The sequence below is a fragment of the Trematomus bernacchii genome, unplaced genomic scaffold (genome assembly GCF_902827165.1).
Source record: "Trematomus bernacchii unplaced genomic scaffold, fTreBer1.1, whole genome shotgun sequence".
Taxonomy (NCBI): Eukaryota; Metazoa; Chordata; class Actinopteri; order Perciformes; family Nototheniidae; genus Trematomus; species Trematomus bernacchii.
In genome coordinates, this window is record NW_022988050.1 from 12,087,328 (window position 1) to 12,107,791 (window position 20,464).

General features: G+C 42.9%; 1 protein-coding gene across 1 annotated transcript; it reads right to left on the reverse strand.

Annotated features, from left to right (window-relative positions):
* Positions 1 to 1,073: 1,073 nt before the first annotated feature.
* hs3st3b1b (heparan sulfate (glucosamine) 3-O-sulfotransferase 3B1b) lies at positions 1,074 to 19,743 on the reverse strand. Its single transcript, XM_034119478.1, is given in 3 exon segments — positions 1,074 to 4,192; positions 18,919 to 19,459; positions 19,462 to 19,743. Coding segments are annotated over 3 exon segments (1,197 nt in total). The 5' UTR covers positions 19,499 to 19,743; the 3' UTR covers positions 1,074 to 3,573.
* Positions 19,744 to 20,464: the final 721 nt, after the last annotated feature.

Genomic DNA, 20,464 nt, shown 5'->3' on the forward strand with positions numbered 1-20,464 from the left:
ACATGCATGTTAGCAGCACAAACAGTTAGCATTTAGCCTACCTTGGTTTATTGAAGGCTTCTCCTTTGGCAGTCTCCTAGCTCTGAACTGCTACGTCACGGATTACTTCCAGTTTGAGGTGTACCTGTGTCCACAGCCGATGTGAAAAAAAGGTAAAATAATATTTTTGGAGCCAAGCAGCAACAATAGAGCGTCGAAAACACACATTATTGACTCCACAATGTCATCTTAAAAATATATAATCACACTGTTGGTAGCTAGCTTGCTAATGAAAGTAAAGAGCAGGTAGCCACACTGCATCGAAACAGAGTGGGCGTGGCCTTTCGATCTTAATTACAGCAGGTGTGTTTGATACAGCGTTAATGAGCTGTTCACTGAAGCGTCGCTCAATTAAAGGGCCAGTACAACCTAAATAACCCACTATACTTCAACTGGTGTTTAGACATGTAGAGGACAGTTATGGTTCCATTTATCCAGGTTTTTTGATATCTCTATTTTTCACACATACTCTTTGATTTGTCTTGTTATTGATATATAAATCAACTTGTCTTGCTGTGCAGGTCCAAATAACTTTGTGATGATCACAGCATGTATCCCCAAAACCAGTAGTATACCCATTACTCTAAATGACCCAGAGAGCATTTCATTGAATACAATTTAAAAAAAAAATATATATATATATATATGTTAAAGCCCACCAGAAATGTTATGTGATTATCCTCCAATTATTATTTGGGTTATAGGTAACAATATCAAAGTAAGGTTGTTTAATTCTACCAGCCATGACAGAGACACATTGTTTCCCTCTTGTAAGTGTGTGTGTACAGTTTGTGTGTGTCATAATGGCAAAATGTGCTTTAAGAGACACCTTCTCAAGGTGTTTATTTTTCTCTCCATCTCTCTAAGGACAGATTTTGTGACGCTTTTGATCAAGTTTGAATGCAATTGTGTATTACTCAATGATGGATCGATGCAAATGATTAAACAGTTACACTTGAATGCAAGGATATAATTTTCCATTTTAATAAAACTCCACATGAGAATCAGGCAAATAAAAGTCAGGCACAAGCAGATTTGGTAAAATATATACTTTTTTATTTATTTCTTCATACAAAGAAATCTTTTGAATGTTCAGTATTTAATCATCTAGAAACATCTGTTCCATTTTGCTTTTGCATTGTGTAAAATGTATTCCTTTGATGTACATACCACAAAATACTTGATTTACATGTCTTTTTCATTTTTGTACATACAGATCTGCTAGTCTAAATACATATTATATGTGGGTAAGACAAACATTTTTTAACATTTTTAGATTTCAAAGACAGGTTGAATAAAACTCAACCATAACCGATGCAGCAACACGGAGTGAACCCATGAGTGCGAGTTGTTGTTGTGGTTTTGTTTTTTTCAGGTTTTCCCTCAGTTACATAAACTTGACCGGAATCCATATGCAATTCTCCATCAATTACAGGGAAAAATCTCAGACTATCCTTCCAGAGTGTGACAGCTTACTGAGAGAGGTCATCATAAATGCTTTTTGATAATCGAACATTGCACAAAGAAGAGAAGGGGGGATGAAGGCTTTCTCCACATAAAATCATGCTAAAAGAATCCTCGCTCTTGTAGAGTCAAAGTAAAAAAATAGCACTACAGAAAATGCAGTGTAGCAAGCTTTCATCTCCCCTGCTTCCAACCATTGGTTTGAGGCTAAACCAAGCAGCTGGTTTCAACTGGAAAATAGTAGAAATAGCTGAATTGGGGTAATTCTCTGTCTTAATGACAGGAACAGGCTAAGTGTGTTGAATTTGATAGTTAAAGAGGCACTACATTTTCATAACTTCAGAAAGAAATAGGGTCAATCAAATGTAACTTTTCACTAAAACTGAGTTACAATCTGACAGTTAAAAATTGATTTGAGGGTGTTTTAGTGTGAGGATAGTTTGTGTACATTCAGTCTGGCCCTGCTTAAACACATGATGCACTCCTGTGGATGCTTATAATTCCTTCCCATCATCCCTCTATTTAAATATTGGCTGCCACATTGAGCATGCATAGCCTAGCGTAGCACACCATAGCATAGCATAGCACGGCCACCTCCCTTTGCCCTTATGGTAGTGTGTCCCACCCGCTGCAAAGAGATGGGGCAACACATGAAAGAATGATAAGCACACATTTTTCTCCCTCTTGCATATCAAGAATTCAAGTAGAAAGACAGAAACAAAGAAGCAGAAAAAAGCAGAGGTATCGACTCAAGCTGTGTGAAATGTGATATCAACCCAGTGGTTGTTTTCTTTTTTTTTTGGCAACAAGTAGAAAGTTGAGATTGTGAGACGTGAGAGGATGACGTGAGTGAATAAGGCATAAAGTATATAGGCCATGGATGATGGCACATGAGGTTTTCTGACGACACTAGAGAGGTTAGACACTGAACCCCCCCGCCTGTGGCAATTCTTGCTGTGCTGAGAGTGCTTCACAAAACCCTTTCCTCTGCCTTTGATCTCTTCAGTCTGGGATCTCATATGGGGCCTGGCGGACTATTTTTTGAAAAAGCTCTGTTTCAATGAGGCAAAGCTGAGTTGTTGTTTGTCTGTCATATTTTCTATATATATGCTCCATTCCTGATATATGAGCTTCACGCAATGACTCCACACTCCCAATGACCCTCGGTGCTCCGGCTCCGCTTTCCTCAACAAATCAAATGCCTCTCAAGGAAATTTGATTGAGACTTTGCATGACCTTTGAACTGAGCAGATAGGGCAAGAGCCTGGCTCTCAGCCAACACTGCTTCTAATGGGGAGTCAGAGAACGGAGACTCCATCGATCTGCCAGTTACCTTTACCCGATTAGCATAATGTTAACATGGGTCCATGTGGTCCAGGATAGGATTTAAGGTTTGATGGATGGGTCATTCATTAGAGCAGGCAGCAGGAGCAGTGAGAATGAAAGGGCAGCTGTATACTTTAAGCATGAGTGACACAATGAAGATCAATTAGGCTTATTGATCTAACTGTTATTGAGTGGAAAGGGACATGAGATCTGCAGCTTAAAATGATGCCGGTGGAGGAAAATTAGATAGAGGAAAACTTAATTGTAAGGTCTGTGTTGCAGTGAAGAATTACACTCAGAATGATGGTTTTAAATGATGAAAGTTATGATGCATATAAAATGAGGATGCTCATGGATAGGTGTTCTCCACTTCTTAGTGAGCGCTCTGTACCCGTAATATGGTGCTTTTACATTTTCCACCCTAATTTCGACTTCAGCCATCGCTGATTATCTGCGTTACGGCAGCACTGATAAATCCGCTGAGTTTACAGGACCACGAGGGAGGAGCGGTAGAATTCAAAATTAAAATGAGGAATGTTAAAAACAACATGTGGGCCAGATGTTATGTACAAATATGGTTAGGCAGCTTAGTGAATTAATTGCTTAGAAATAAAAATAAATTATTATAAAATAGATTTCTGTACATTTTACATATATATAGCAATATCTCCACATCTTGCCATTGAATTACAGAAGGAAAAAAAAAAACTTCTCATCAAAAAAAAGTCTTTGATGATTTTCACATCAATCCCAACCAAAGTTATGTCCCGTCATCTGGTAGAACTTCATGTTGAAGGGCCTGTAGAAGTCCCGTAGCCTCTGCACCACCTCAGGGTCAATGTTGGGGTGGGTCCGCCCTTTGGTTTTGCCCAGGCAGTGGGGTTTGCTGCTGCCCTCTGCCTTCTTGAGGCACGGGAAACCCTTGGTCTGGTTGAAGTAAAAGTGTTTGTCAGTGATGATCCTCTTGAGCCCCAGGAAGTCCTGCACGCGGCCCAGCTCTCCGGCCGGGTCGCTGATCAGACGCTCGCCGCTCACAAACAGGATCTGCTCCATGGGGAAGTAGTGCAGCCAGTTGTCCAGGTGCTTGGCGTAGATGCCGATCTGGATGGCGCTCCACGAGGTGTCGATGAGCCCCGTAGTCCTGTTTTTGAAGGTGAGGCTCTCGAAAGAGGGAATGTCCGGCTTCTTGGACAGAGTCTGTGTGTAGTCCGAGATGGCCCTGGTGACGGGGTCCCTCACCACCACGATCAGCTTGGTGTCCCGGGACATGGCGGATATCCTGGCCGGAGCCTCTCTGGTCACAAAGTAGCTGGGGGTTTTCTCCATGGTGATCTGGCCCTCCAGAGTCTTGGGCATCAGCTCCCTGCAGATACAAAAAGACACAAAAGGGAGGTTAGGAGAAGGGTAAGGTGGAGCAACGTCTTGCATAATGTAATCAAGTTGATGGAGTGTGCTGTTCTGTAATCAATGAGTCACTGAGCCTGTTTAGCCTTATTACAGGGCTCCAAAACCTATTAGTGCAGGCAGCCGTCCAACATCAGCACGCTCACTCACTCAAAAGATATCTCACTACTGACAGAAAACAGAGAACTCGTATTTACTGCATAAACAACCACAGGGAAACATTTGCAGGAATTTCTAAACATGACCTCACATTTCACCATATTAGGGATTTGGAGTTGGGTTTCATCAAGCCTGTTACCCCTTATTAATATGTATTGCAATTAAGCTTACAATGCATTTAATTATCGAATGGGTTTACCCTGAGCTCATCTTTACTTAAACCTCACTGCTGGATGTTATGTTCCAAAGTGTTCAGACTTAATACAAAATGAACACTTTTTACAAACAAGGCCAAATATACACTCTCAATCTGCCTTGCTGACTCAGGCATAGCCGTGCCCCACCCCTTATCCGACCAACAAAAAAAGAAAAAAACCTTAAACGCTACAGTGCTGAAAGATGATGAGGCTTGTTTCAAAAAGGGAATCTGTTTTTTAACAAGAGTGGGTTTGGTTTGGGTTAAAGGATGGCTGATGGGCTTTCTACAGATATGTTACATGCAGACGTATAATCAAGAGGTACTTGAGAACAACTGGATTTGAAGGGAAAGTGAACGTGCTCTGCTCTCTCAGCATTAGGTTTCACAATTGGTGGCAAACCGCAAGATTATGGTGGAGGCGATAAGAGCGGTTTGACTGACATTGAAACACAGATCACCTTTCCATGTTTTGGCCCTCACACCAAGGAGAAAACTATGTGTGATGAACGCTGGATTACATGTGTTTCTACGGCTGGCTGGATGGGAGGGGTTTGGATTACGTACTGGAAACTGGCTAATCAAAAAGACAATAGTAAATCTAATTCAGGGACACAGAAAAACAAAAGAAGCAAATGGGCCCTTGAAGGAGGAAAAAACAAAAGGAAGAACGAGATAACCGAGGGCACTTATCAGGGTGAACACACTCTCGCAGATAAGACTCCTGTTGGCTTGTTGAACCCTGAGCCTCGCCTTTGTTGTTAAGGCTAGGCCACTGATACACCATTGTGTAGACAGTACCATTGTAGTCCATCCCATTCAAATTCCATGTAATTCTACACAGAGTACTTCCACAAGGAGATAGGTAAAAGACTATGTTGGACACATTCTGTACACTCGGAAGTCTGTAACACTCGATTTTTCCCCGGAGATTCAGCTGTTCCTCAGAAAAGAAATATTCTAAAAGCTGGAATCTAGTTCACGTCCATCCACCTCATGGCTAATTCATGGTACATCGGCTCTCCATCTATGCATATATTTGTGCGGATGGTGAGGGAAGGGAGAAAATACCCAGGGTAGAGTCAGGTAACCAATACAATGTCTGGTGGAAATGATGTTGGCAGATCTGTGTAATCCTAATGCAGTGCCAGTGATCTAATTATGATAATATCTTCTTGATTGTTGACACGTCGAGGGGTGGATGCAGTAGACGGGGAGGAAAGCAAATCTGTTTCCAAAAGCTCATTCAGAGCCAGGGATTATAAATAAACAAGCCAGAAAGCTGGTTTAGTTTCCTTTATTAAAAACAAGTCAAGTGTCTCTGGTCTGTGTCCAGCAATCCTTAATAGTATTGCATAAAACCCATTATAAGTACAGATATTAACGATTCTCTCAAACAACTGATAACTGCACCTTCTTGAATGCCTTCAAGGAAATGCAACCAAACATTCTCTACTCAAACGTCAAGCTACTCGTCATTCTCTTGATGCACAATGGTGATACTGCCTGCAAGCTTTTTGTCATTCCTTGTGCTAACATACAAAAACAGTCCAGAACTGACACAGTGGAGGCAAATGGCTTCCCATCTAATCCGATTTCAACATGACAATGCGGCATGGAGATAGAGAGGAGGCCTGAGTTTGTACAATGTGCATAGTGATAGATTATGCTGATCCTAGCTCAGGGATTTGGAAAAAACTAAATCCCCAAAAAGTGTTGGGGGTTGGAGAGGCATTAATAAGGAAATGGTTGGTCAGCAATGGAGAAAGAAAGCAGCGAGGAAGCCCCTAAAAAGCGCCAAAGTAGAAAGAAGAGACCCCCCCCTCCCCTAGTAAAAAAAAAATCACCTCTGGCTTTACCCGCTTTCTGCCAAAGAGGCAACACAAAAAAGTCAGGAAGAGTGAAAAGAGAAGAGAGGAGGGGAATTTTAGTGGGACAAGTGGCTCTTGGAGAAACAATGGCTATTATGCTCCTTTTTGATTTATGAGCTGCTGCTTTTAAAGATTCCGTCAGCAAACAGGCAATTCTGTGACACCCAGCTCCGCTTCTCTCCTGCTTTTCTTTGAAAGTGAGCCATTGTCCGTGAGCGCAGGGGTGAGCAGGGCAGTGGTCAGGGCACAGGGGCGGGGATGGGGGCAGGGTGGAGAGGGGGCAGATAGAGGAGAAGGAGGGAGGGAGGGAGGGAGGGATGCTTATCGAGGGCTGAGTGGAGCACTTCTACGTCCTTCTCCACCTCGAGTGAGAGAAGCCTTTTGGAGAGCTCTTGAGTGGAACGTGTGCCGAAATTGCCCTGCAAACATCACCCTGTCCCCCATGGAAACCAAGGACTCCACATAGAAATAGTAGAAATATCTTAGTAGTATTAGTAATAAATAGTAAGTATAGTAAAGAATATCCTGACTTTCTACACCTTTGTCAATTGAGAGCATTTCCAAGTTAAAAGACATGCCAAAAACAGCGACAAGACACAAAGCAGCTCTTGTCATGACGGCATCAAAATGGGGGCCCGGCGGAGTGGCCCTTTGGCCTGCGATTTAAAGAGCCCTCATCCCAGGCGGAGATAAACGTCGGGCAGGAAAAGGGTTATTTCTGTCTGATGCTGCTGCTGCCTCCCCCCTGTCATGTTTGATGGGATGATAACGGGCTGCCACCGAGCTGTCTGTGACACAGCATCCCTGACAAAATGACTGCTTTGCTCAAAGACAAAGGGAAAAAGCTATTTGGCATGTGTGTCTGTCGATTTCCAGTTCGATACAAAAGGTTTTCAATTGTCTCACATGTCTGGATGTTGAAAGCATTTGAATCTCAAATTAGGGTTTGTTTATTTGAATACAGACAAATCAGAGGGCACTTTGTATCCAGCAGCGAAGGGAGGGTGCGGCTTTGCTCTTATGGGCATTTAGAGCTAAGGTTTCTATGGCTTTAAGACCCTTGAGCTAATGTCATCTCCTTATGGGAGTTAACACCACCCAGGAAAACAGCATACACTTAGCATTGCTCTACTAGAGGCTGAATGAGCCAGAATAAGATCATCTAACACATCAGTTCATTTCAGGAAAACATGCAGATATAAACAATTCCCTTCTACGAGTCTCCCCAAGTCTCCACTCTTCACCCTGCTCTCTTTTCCATTGATCCCAGAGGTTCCCCCCGACCCCTGACAATCAGGGCCTCGAGGTCCGATAGCAAAGTGACACTTCACAAGTGGGAAGATGGAGAGGGAGGAAATGAGGGAAGAGGGACTGAAAGGCCCCCTTTCTTTTCCAAGGGCCTCTTGCCTGAGCCCTTCACTTGAACCAATGTGTTGGTGGACTTACAAGCATGTTCAGGAAATACAAAGAAACATCTTTATTCCTCATTGGATGATGTGGTTCGGGGCTATACTTGTTCACAGTTGTACATTTAATCGTTTCTACTATGAAGAAGAAAAACATTTGAGTACAACATGCTAATTCTAACAAAATGTCTGATACTGTGAAAATGGCTTTCCCAGTTAGAAACAGGGCGCGAAAGATGATGGATGATACATGCAGATACGGAAGGTTCCCTGCATGAATTCATGGATGACTCACTGGTAAATAAAAGCAGGGTTCGTAAACAGCCCTCCCGTTAAAAGCTCACAGTAGGGGAAGCCTACATGCTATGAAATGGAACTGAAGGGAGCTAAATGTTTATGTAACACACATACTACATACACACTTTGGTTACTACACAAGGAGGCAGGCATGAACAACTCTGCTGGATCACTGAATATTTTCAAAGTACCATTTAAGCACATACAGAAGCCAGACATTTTGAAAAATACACTCCACTGTGCCTGGAGTCTGACATTATATGTAACCACAGAGCATGGCTTTGGCTATAAATGAAAAGACTAGAGAAGATGGTTTATGGCGGCCAAGGACACTCCAACGCAGAGAGGGAGAAGAGTTCCGGCTGCAGATACAGAAGCTTCATCTGGTCTCTCTTTCAAGCACTTCGAGTGGAGTGCAGGTGTTAGTATGTGGCCCCTTATGGCTTTTTGACAGATCACTTCCTGGCTGAGAAGAGCCAGAGATCTCTGCTTTAAACTTGAGACCTTGCAGGAGTGTGCTGAAGTGGGTCTGTGTCTTATACGTCTCTGTTTTGCGTAGCAAAAAACGATGCATATACCTTTGCACTTGCAATTGAGCAAGTCTCCGTCACCTGCTTGTAGCTTGATACCCGCCTCATAAACTCTTAGTGACGCTACAGCTTCATCATCCTGGTCAGAGTCAACAGTCAGTGCTCCTCCCCGGCCTGGGGCTTCAAATTAACAGGCCTCACTGAGTAATGGTGTCACTAGAAACTCAGCAAGGTGGCTAAGTGGAAGACCCTCCAAATCATCTGTCTGCTATAAGGATTAATAATGCAGGCTGGCCTAGTATTACACACTCAGACCTGGATGTTGGGGGTCCTGCATGGGATGGTGGGGCTAGTAGGAGGAGAGCATTTAGAAAGATCAATTCCACCTTCAGGTTACTGGGAACGTTCCTGCAGCCACTGTCCTTTGGTATTAGTATTAAGTGCTAACTCAGGTGTTCCTTCCTTAGGTGGCTATTCCTTCTTGTGGTGCCACCATTTATTTTCCAGATGATGTTGAAGGTAGATGTGCACAAAGTATTTGGTTTGGATTGCTTGGTTTCGATTTATGTAGCAACGCTAATATTGGATTTCTGATACATATCAGATCATGTTTACACCCCTATGTACAACTGGTGATGAAAATAACCTACAGTAATTGCAGTAAATTCTCCTATTCTTAAAAATATTCAAATAAAACCCAAAATTGGCTTAAGTTTAAGAGTTGGGAGTAACCACTGCTTGTTATTAATGGTCACAAACAATGGAAACACATCGCAAATAAGGTCTATTTTTGGAGTAAAATAAGACTTTAATCCAAATTGGATGAATAAAAACACACATATTGGTTTTGGTTTCAGAATTACAAGGACATTTCTACTAATGATGGAAAGAAAGGAGTCTAAGTGGCTGCACAACAGTATCCAAGGTCAAAATATAATGAAGCTGCTTCAACTTTAAGCTTTCCCAGAACAAACATGAGTGCAATGGCCAAACTGGTAGAAGCCTTCATCTCATTTCTTACTCAGTGACACTTTGACACCCAAATCTGTGCTGGAGTCTTGATGTGGCTGATAAATGCAGCTCCCAGACCCCTTAACTCCATCAAGAAGTTGCACTATGTCAGAGAAGCCTGGGAATCTACTGACCCTCCGTGTAAACAAAGCAGTTAACCCGACCGACGCAACCCGTACATCCATCATTTTTCACTGGAATCAGGGAGTCATGCCTTGGCCAAAGAGTTGAGCATTTTTTTAATCGTAGTGTCTATTACAGCCTGTGTGTGTAAAAAAGAGTGTGTAGGGGAGGGAGAGTGAATGACAGAGGGAATGTGAGTTAAGGAGGGAGAAAAAGAGAGAAAGAAGGGGTGTCGGGATTCGCGGTCACAGACCATCCATGGTTTCGGGCTCGTACCCAGCCTGGTTTTGGAGGCAACATCAGACACTAGTAGTAGAATGAATACATAGAGTACTAACCACCAAATATAATGTCACGGACTACATGGGGTCAGACACCCCAACAGCATATTACCCCCGGCCGCAGCCTCAGATACCCCCCTCTTTTAAGTTCTGAAAATATTCAAGCAAGGCTGAGACATTCTTCTCTTATACCATTGTGGTCGCCTTGTGATGGGCAGCATCGCACAGGCGTGACAGGCACACATTATTCAATTCAACACGCAACTATCATTTTTCCCATTTGGAAAATCTGTTGTTAAGTATATTTGTTGCTATTTGGCACCTTTGGAAAACAAAAAAGGGAATGTGTGAGGCCATAATGGTTTTTCAGGCTGAAACCACATCGGCTGCATGGAATTATCGAGTGTTAATAACCCTGCAGTGAAGCGAAGGAGCCCGCCGTGTGGTATAAATAAAACAGAGGAGTTGGTGAAAGGGATGGCGGAGAGGAGAATGTAGAAAAAACCTCCTCCCTTCTCTCATGAATGTGCAAATGTGTGCTTGCCGAAGTGTTTTTTTCTATTGCTTTTCAAAGCCCAAAATATACTGGAATAAGAGATGTAAAATATCCCATCGTTTTTAGTAACACTTAACATCTTACCGCTTAGTTTGACATGCGATACGAGATGTGTTATCGGACACTGCTGCAGCGATCGGGCTACTCATTGTATGTGCCTCAATGGCAGAAATACCACAGCACACATACTCACACGCACTCTTTGAAATCCACCACTTGGCATTATTACCCAGAATTTGTTTAGCGCGCGTAATCCTCACTAATCAGTGTGTGTGCCCCGAGTGTTTGCTGAAGGTGTTAGCCTGAAGCTATACCCACACATTCCACCGCTCCATCAGGATGAGGGCGCGACTGGATGACAGCTCGTTCCGAATAAACTGATGAACCGTGAAAGGATAAAAAAACAACAGGGAAAACAACAATGAAGGGCTGCAGGTGAAGACTCAGCTTGTGTGTGTGTGTGTGTGTGTGTGTGTGTGTGTGTGTGGATTTCTGGATGTTTCTGTGTGGCTGTGCAGGCAAGAATCAGCCATTCTGACTGATTTCCTGACACTTGACATGCACCAAGAGGCACATGACTCCTTGATCTAGCTACAGCAAAGATGAATAAAAGATGAAACAGACTCGAGAAGAACATACATGCCACCACCCCCACTCCCTAGACTCACACACAGTCACACACACACACACACAGACCGAGAGAAAGAGGGAGCGAGCAAACTACTTTGCATCCTGTTTGAATTGGCTGTCATCCGTAACTGCCTGCACACCTTTTTGAAGACAGGTGAACTACAAAGTGTGTGCCAGGAAAAGGGGATTTCCTCTCTACTGTATGTCACTCAGTAGAAAACTATCTTCCTGTGTGTTTTAGACTATTACTTTTGTTTCCTTACAGTGCAGCTGTTGCAGGTTAATGGTTTACAAATTCCTGAAGACAGCTAAGGTATAATTAGCTAAATTGGGTAACGATAGCATCAGTCGCGACAATTAACATGCTCCTTTCAGAGGTGTGGAAAAAAAAGAATCCTCAGGCAATCTGTCAGTTTTCTTTGGATTTGAGCCTAGATGTATAGTCTCCTTCAGTATCTCTGAGCAGCCTGAAGACAAGGTAATTACTGTTAAATACATCAGGTTCTGTCTTAACCATTTCTGCTACAAAGTGCTGCCAAAAGCAGACATCAGAGCTCAGTTTTAGGGTTTCACTCAAGAGCGCTTGTGGAGCATGTTGACAATTCTTATCACCCCTCCGCTATATCTCTATCAGTAAGCCTCTTGGTTAGAAGTGATTTTCTTCTTATCCACTTCCAGTATTGGAGAGCATTTGCATACCTGTGCCAACAAAAATGTACAATCCACTTCTTTTGGAAGCGTTTTCAACCCGATTTGGATTGAAGCATACGTACGGATAATAAAATCATGGGGTAGGCCTACACGTGCCAGATTTTTTTTCCATTTGAGTAAGTAAGGTAGTGTGACAAAATCGGACTCCAGACGACCCTGCTAAAAGATAGAAGTCAATACAAGTATTTTAAAGAGGAAATAAATCCACACGGACACCCCGCTTGTTCCTAAACCAACAACTTAACTTTTGACCAAATTTAACTGAATATGGATATCCTGCTCCTATTGGTTGTTTTTGTAAAAAATGTGAAAAAAGTCAGAGCAGAAATGTAGCGGTTTGATATGGTGTTATAGTCTTTGCTGCCTCCAAAAGACAGCGTGTTGTCTCTCCATGGCTGCCATCTGATTCCAATCAGTTAAACAAGGGAGAGAAAAACTCCTCGTGGTGGAAAATAATTGGAAGTTGGTTGGATTTGGCCAGGTTGTCTTGGAGTTGAGCTGAAGTGGTGTTACAGCTCTTGAGAGAGAGCCCAACAGCTCTGGGAGTACATCTTAAACGGAGAGAGTGACGAGTGTCGAGCAGCCTCAGTGCAGGGAGACAACTCGGGGCTTCTAATGAGCTCTGCTCTTTTACTGCCAGGCTAATGGAAACCTCAGGGGACCTTAGCCACTCTTTCTCTTTCTCTTTCTGTGTGTGTGTGTCCTGTCCTATCTTCCCTGAGGCAGGCACACTCTCCAGCACCCTAATGGCTACCTCTGGGACTTAATACCTGGGACAAGTGAAGCTTTACAGTCATCACTTTCTCCTCTCCCTACAACTTCTCCTAAACTACTTTTTCTGTTCTTTGGTTCTGTTAAGAGTTCCTTAACTAATCTTTAACAGCAAATGATTAACAGAACCATATTAGAGTTTTTTCTCCCAGCCTCCAGGGGAACTTTTTTAATGTGTAAATTAGTGTTTATTTAGCAGCGATGAATGGCCATTAACTCTGGAGGGAGAATGTCTGTTTCTGTTCTGACACGTGCAACAACATCCAAATTATCACCTTGTTAAAAAAAGGGTCTAATTCACACGTAGCACAGAGGGAGGGTTTGTACACTTCCTCCGGTACTTCATTACACTTCTTTGTGAGTATTTTTCATTGTTGTTGACACTATTTTGCATAGAAAAGCTAAGACTTTCTGCATCTTTGTTTGCATCAAGCATGTTGCTTTGTGGCCTTTATCCTCCACTCCAGCAGGAGGTTCCTGTCCTTGGCGGCCATATTGTCCTCACTGCTCTGGGGTGCTTACTGGACATCATCAGTGGGTGGAGGGGGGTGTCGGGGGGAAGGCAGCGCTGCCACTCCCCTCTCCACAGGTCTCCCCTTTCACAATTAACCGCTTGTAATTTGGGGTTGAAAGCTGCCTTTTCTCTGTTTCTCCACCCCCCGGTCACTCTCCATTCTGGGATGAGGCATGCTAGCTTAGGCGGAGGGGAGCGAGGGCCTCCGTCCTCCCCACACTGGGTCAGCGAGGCCTGCAGCGAGCTCCGCCCAGGATTGGACCAGCCGAGCATGACATGCAACACTATTCTTAACACAGCAGCAGAGCAAGTGCACAGCTGGAGAGCGGAGAGAAAGCAGTCCATAAGGGAGGGATTGGAGGGTGATGTTTGGGGGAGGGAAACAGCGGGTATTATTAACGAATAACCCACTCATTTGGGAACACGAGGTGGAAGTTTAGCCAACACAGAGGCACAGTCTCAAACTGCTTCTTTTCTTTTTATGTGGACAGGATTTGAGCGAAGGACCTGCTGTCAGCTGTACGGTTGGCTGGCCGGGCGCTCGCTCCCCGAGGGGCTGCGAAGTTTCCAGGAATCAGGAAACAACCAGAGCACCAAAGAATCTAATCATCCAAATTCATCTTAGTGTTCTCTAAAACTGTAACTGGCTTAGAACCACTTAAAGTTCTCATTGATTCTGTCAAATACCTCAGTGTACATGCACAGGAGGCTTAAAAACGGCTATACCATTGTTTTCTGCAAGCTATAAAATCCCCAGTGGGGCTTGTAGGTTCCAGAAGCTTTCTGTAGCCCTGCAGATGGTCGACACACAGAGCCTGTCAGCAAACAGACGTGGGTCTGACCCCAGTCAAAGGCCCTTAACCCAAATCTGCCCATTACCTCCAATCAGGCCTGACCGATCAATACCGGCTATCCCTGAGGAGCCACGCCACGCTGACATTTGTCTGAGTGTTTTCATTCTCTTGTGACAGGAGATGAACATTATCTGTGACGTCACAGCTGAGCCAACCACGCACAACACTTTTCAAAACCTATTGGCTTTCTACATAACATCCCGTGTATGCAAACATCATTTCAAGATGTTTTGTGAACACTGATGCCCTTCACTGGGGCTCAATAGAAGCAGGTGGCCTCTTTTTGGCCATTGAGAGGAAGGAAGGAGGGCGAGGTCAGCGGCAACAGAGAGTGGACGGGTCACCTACATGGAAATAGGAGCACCCCTGTGGCGAGCAGATAAAAGGACGTGCACCCATCCAGAACTGTCCTTTACATGGAAGGGAGCAGCAGTCTGACTCAAGGCTCAACAGCCACCAGTGGGGGTGGACCGGCCTTTTTTCAGATAACGCCTTTCAAACAGCGCAGACTTCCGCAAGAAGCCCAAGGTCTGATAGCGGAACATGAGCCTACTTTTCAACAATGCACCACTTGTGCTTTTTTTGTGTGTGTGTGGCACTATAAGTAGTTTTTAACTGACAAGGCTTTGTATGTTTGTTTACCTACACAGTGTTTTATCACAGAACAGATACAAAGGTTGACCAGGGGGGGCATCCTGCTCGGGGACGGCGCCGGGTTCAATCCCAGCAGTCTCAACAGAAAGCTTTGATCACAAACCACATCACACAAAGACTGAAGATTGTATATTTCAGTGGGTGGGATCCAGGTCTAACCCTAACCCTAAATATGACAGATCAGATTCCATACATTTAACCTTTAAAATGGCAATAAGTGACAGTTTCCGAGACAGTCCAACACCATATACCACCCATAAACTGTATGACTACACTCTCTTCAAAAAGTATGTTGTTTAATTCTATAGCAACTCCGAGGGAGGAGCAACAGCGTCAACAGTTGCCGGGGCCCTGACAGCGAGCTATAAGAGCCGAGCCCGCGACACGACAGCAAAACCACAGTATAGTAATTATATATCAAAGACCCTTCATAGCCAATAGGGCTAAATGGAATATGAAGAGAGCGACATGCACCACAGGCTGTCAGAGCGAGAGGAGGGCTGCAGTCAACAAAAGTTAAGAGTAAATCAAATCCTTTAAGAGATGTGGTACAGCGTGAGTCAACTTTAAACTATACCGGGGGCACAGTTTGTTCAAAGTGAAAAAATAACTGAATCAAACTGTATAGTAGAAATAAATATATACTGTAGGATGGACGATCTTGCAACATATAACTGCTAGACTAAAACTAAACTAACTTTGCCTACAAAGTCTCAAAAACACAGCAAATTCGTATCAATGTTCTTTGGCTTTTTCATGATTGTATAACTTTATATTTTAAGGTTTTGTCTCCTTGTTTAGATAAAGTGTATTCTCTGCCTTTTATCACCTACTTGTTTTTGCTCTACCATGTTTTGAAAAGTGCAAAAATGACCGTACTGTAATTCCTCAGTGACATTGCAGATCATTTAAATACATTTTTTTAAAGTACAATGCTGAACCTGAGATCTATTGTACACAATGTATTAGTTATCGTGCCATGAATAAGCTCGGTGAATTTGCCGTTAATGTATGTGCTGCAGATAACTATTATTTATATATCGCTATCAGATAACACCATTCAACTTTGAGTGAACAGGTGCAAATAGAAAATGAGAAATAATGACCCAACGTTCCTGTTCATACTGGCCTGTTGAGCTCTGGATCTCTTTCTGTGTGTGTGTGTGTGTGTGTGTGTGTGTGTGTGTGTGTGTGTGTGTGTGTGTGTGTGTGTGTGTGTGTGTGTGTGTGTGTGTGTGTGTGTGTGTGTGTGTGTGTGTGTGTGTGTGTGTGTGTGTGTGTTCCTTGGGGCCAGTTCATGCATGACCTCACTGTGAAAATGTGTACCTCCTGATACAAGGACCTCTCGGTCTAAAGCATGAATCATGCGTTTGTCTTTGGCACAAATAAAAACTGTCAAAGGACATCAGAAAATCCACAATAAGACTTGTTATCGCCACCTCCATTCATTTTGAAACTTCCGAGTCTTTTCTACTTCTTCTATGGCTGCATTTACTTCGTGGAATACTGAATGTGTGGGACGGCAGGGATGGTGCAAGCTAGATACAATAGTGCACAGCAGAGAGATTGTGCAAACGAACAAGCAAGCAGAGGTGAATTACACAACTCGTACACACACACACAACCGCCTCCGTAAATGACCCTCGCCAAATCAGATCATATTCCCACAAAATATATGTCAATGCCACACAATTTTGCCTCTGTGTGGAACATTCCTGCACTCTCCCAAATTATCTCCAGTATCTGGTCCTAATGGGAAACTTTGGAGACTTTGGTTTCCTTTCTAGGTCCATCCTCGCTTGGAAAATAGAATCACAAAAAACGAATGTCCCTCTACTGCTTACACCAGCTGTCTCACTTAAATTTGCATTTTTTTACGGCAGTTCTTCCATAAAAGACAGATTTTACTGTTCTGAAACTCAGTTTGAGAGGACTAAAAGGTGGATTTTGTACGGATATCTTGTTGCTGCATGAAATCACCTGAAGTGTTCTTGCATATGTTTTGTTTTAAATGCAGAAAGAAAAATGCACTCTGACTCAGAAATACTAAGAGGAAGAGTGAGCATATTGGAATATTTGTTGGCACCAACAGGAGAGTAAATTGACTGAAATGAGATTTAGCTCAGGACGATATGCTTCTATTCCACCTCAACAGAAAACCTAGAGTCATGATTTCTTTACATGGCTTAGAACGTATTAGATTTCATGGCTTTCAAAACTAGCAGACAGCACTTTTCCACAATTCCCTCCCTAGAAAAGTAGCTGCATGGGGAAATTAAATAACAGCTTTCCTCCCATCTCAAACCAAGAGTTAATCTGTTTTCTTTGCACAAATCTAGGAACGGTGTCTTTATTTTGAATGCTGCCAACACTTGCTTCCCCATTCGGCTCTTCTTTTTTCATTATGTCCAACATTGCAGGGGCCCCCTTCGAGGTCTTGCATATTTAACGTGCACGGACCAAATCCGGTCATTCAAGCTATACGAAATCCCAAAGCTTTTATCAATTTGTCAGATGAGCTTTCCATAGTTTAACATCAGATACAACTTTGATAAAAGACCAGAGGCAAAAGACTTGAAGCTTCAACGATCATACAATGTGAAGGTCGCAAAAGGCAGGAAATAATTAGAGGATTTTAGCGGAATTCCAATACACAATCAATGCATTGATTTGGCCATGATTTCTCAGCCATAACCTTGTTTATTTGTGAATAAAATAAATGTAAAAATTGCCAGTATTATCCTAATTTGACGTTTCCAGATATAATTATGAGTAAATCAAAATTGGTGGAAGATTAAAAACGTAACTGCCCTTTTCTCTTCACTAGGCAGATGGATGGGCTTCAGTCATTACGCTCGACAGACCCTCAGCTCGTTATATTAGCACTTTGTGATGTAAATGAAAAGGATAATGTTAGTTTGTCGGCCTGTGAAGATGTTTAGCGCTTTTGTTCTAAGAAGGATCCTCACTTTGTCTTGTAGATGTGTTTTCTGTTTTTATGCAAACTGGGCTATTTGGGCTTTGGAGCCCATTGGTGGTCAGAACGATACAAACGCGTTCAGCTCGGTAAACACTATTAGGTTAAATATTCTACAAGAAAAAACACTTTAACATTGTAGTTTTTAAAATCTCTGAAATTATCTAAGAAGTCAAGGGAATTGATTTGGATCATCAGACCGATTTGTGAAAAATGTGCCTTTCCCGTTAACCCCTAATATCCCAATCCATTAGTAGCTTAGTCTGCTATGAAATGTCTGTGGGGTCACTTTTTGTCATACATGTGCTCACACAAATGTAACAATACAGAGAGATTAGCTGTGCTAAAATGCCAAACTCTGCTACAAAAGAATGACGTCCAATTTATAAAAATGCACCACAGTCGTAACAAAACACAAAAAAAACTTAAACTAATTTCACATTTTAACTCGACGGAAAAGCCTTTAGACACGTCCCCGTGAAGGTGCAGTGTTGCACTGTGTCCAATAGAGATCACTGCACATCGCAAACAGGCCAGGCTGAGTGGAGCCCCCCAGCATAATGTCAAACTGAGTCAATATTTAGTTAAATAACATACAGGATAGAAACAAGTGAACAATCAAACATGCAATTTAGCTAATGGAATTAATATGGCATAATAATGTAGCCTACGTGCCAGCAACATGACGCGTAAATGACATAAAGAAAAGCAAGAGGCGCAACCAAAGTGTGTCACTGTGTTTAAATTGATACTTTAATTTTGGAATAAACTCAAAAAACTTGTTGGATAATTGTGAAAAAATACATTAATTTGATGTGCTTTAATAAGGTCCAAATGTATTGCATTGCAAACCACTCTGCAATTAATTAGCTGCAACTAATGTGTAGTGCGTTTCTGTTAGAAATTAACTAAACACATTTCTTTAATTCTCTTTATAAGACAAAACTTGTGAAAACATTTGATAAAATATATATTTGTCCATTGTTGATCCATATCAGCATGACTTTTCTGCAGCACTATGTTGCCAATTACCCAATAAATCTATTTTACGGAGTAATAAAATCATGTAAAAATGCTTCCATCTTTTAAATTTCGTTTTTTGCACACACTCTATCCACACACAGTAGTATAAAATGAGTTTTACCTGTACCACTCCAGTCCGTTGTCATAGTTTCGGTCGAAGAAGTGCGGCTCCGCTCCCACGGCTCTGATGTCCGGATGAACCCGGAGAAACTCCAGCAGAGCCCGGGTCCCTCCTTTCTTCACCCCGATGATGATCGCCTGCGGCAGCTTCTTGCTCCCGGAGCCGTTGGAGAAGCTGGACATGGCGCTGGGCTCCGGGGCTCTCTGCTGCTCTCCCCGCATCTCGTCCCAGTCCTCGGCTCGGTCCATGTCCATCTCGTTATCCAGCAGGTCTCTGGACGCGGCAGTCCTGATGGACGGCTCCTCGTAGTCGCTCTCTATATCCTCCCAGGGCTGCGGCTTGGCCAGCAGCCGGGACACCAGGTCCGTCCTGCCACTCTCTGTCCTCTTCCCCACCGCAGACACAGTCTCCTTGCCCCGGTAACTGTCCACCACCAAACTTGGCATGGTGGAGCAGTAGCCCACGCAGGAGTACAGCATGTATACCCAGATTAAAAACATGATGCTGAGCAGTATTAGTTTCTTCTTCACGGGCTGGACCAGAGGGCATACAGGCTGTGACAAACCAGGCTATATTCCATAAGCCTTTCTGTTGAAAATCATATCCCAGCGGCGCATATTGCCAAAGTCACTCCCGTTGGCACCTCGGAAATCCTCGCAAAATTACGCACCTAAAACTAAACATAAATATTTTCAAATAAAAAAATCTTAGTGTAAACGAAGAGAATGGTACATCCTGGAATGAAAATGCATTGAGGAATTTGTAATCATAGTTGTGGCTACACTATGGGAGGTTGTGAATCTGTCAGACGCAGCGCGAGGCTGCTCCAGGCTCATCTCAGGTTTGTTAAAACTGCTGCTGGAGCACGAGACCTTATACAGGGACGAGCAGGAGAGTGACAGCAGCGACAGCCAATAGGTGCAGAGGAGATAAATATGCAGCCGTTTGTTTATAGGAGCGGGCCAATCAGAGGGAGGTGTGGGCGGGGCCAGCTCGTGGGAGCCTTGGTATGGAGATGAAGCGTGTGTGCGGGACGCTGCTGAGAGTTTGGAAAACTTTCTTATTGGGCATAGAAACCAATTAACTCTTGTTTCTCATGTAAGCGGACAGAATGTTTAAATGAGATCAGACAACTTTAAATATTTCCAGCAGGTTTCTTCTGACAACTCCTTTGTGCGTGTTTTGTTTATAATGCAATAGGCCTACACAAAATAAACTTCAAATTATATTGCAGCAGACGCTTTGAAAATAAGGGAAAGCTTTAGGAAAAGGAACAGACGTAACTGATTAATTTAAACCTAAACACACACGTGACATGAAATGACTGCTCATTGAATGAGAAGCAATGCAGAGGTCACAGTTATTCCTACATTTATGAAAAAGGAAACAAAGCTCAAACAGATCGTTAACTTTAAAATTAGTTGTTTTAATTATATAATTCATTACATAATTACTGATAATTAAATGTGAGCACGTCTCGTAAATCTGAACCATTACGCCTGTAGAAACTAATGAAAAATAATGATGTTAAACTTAACTTTATTTA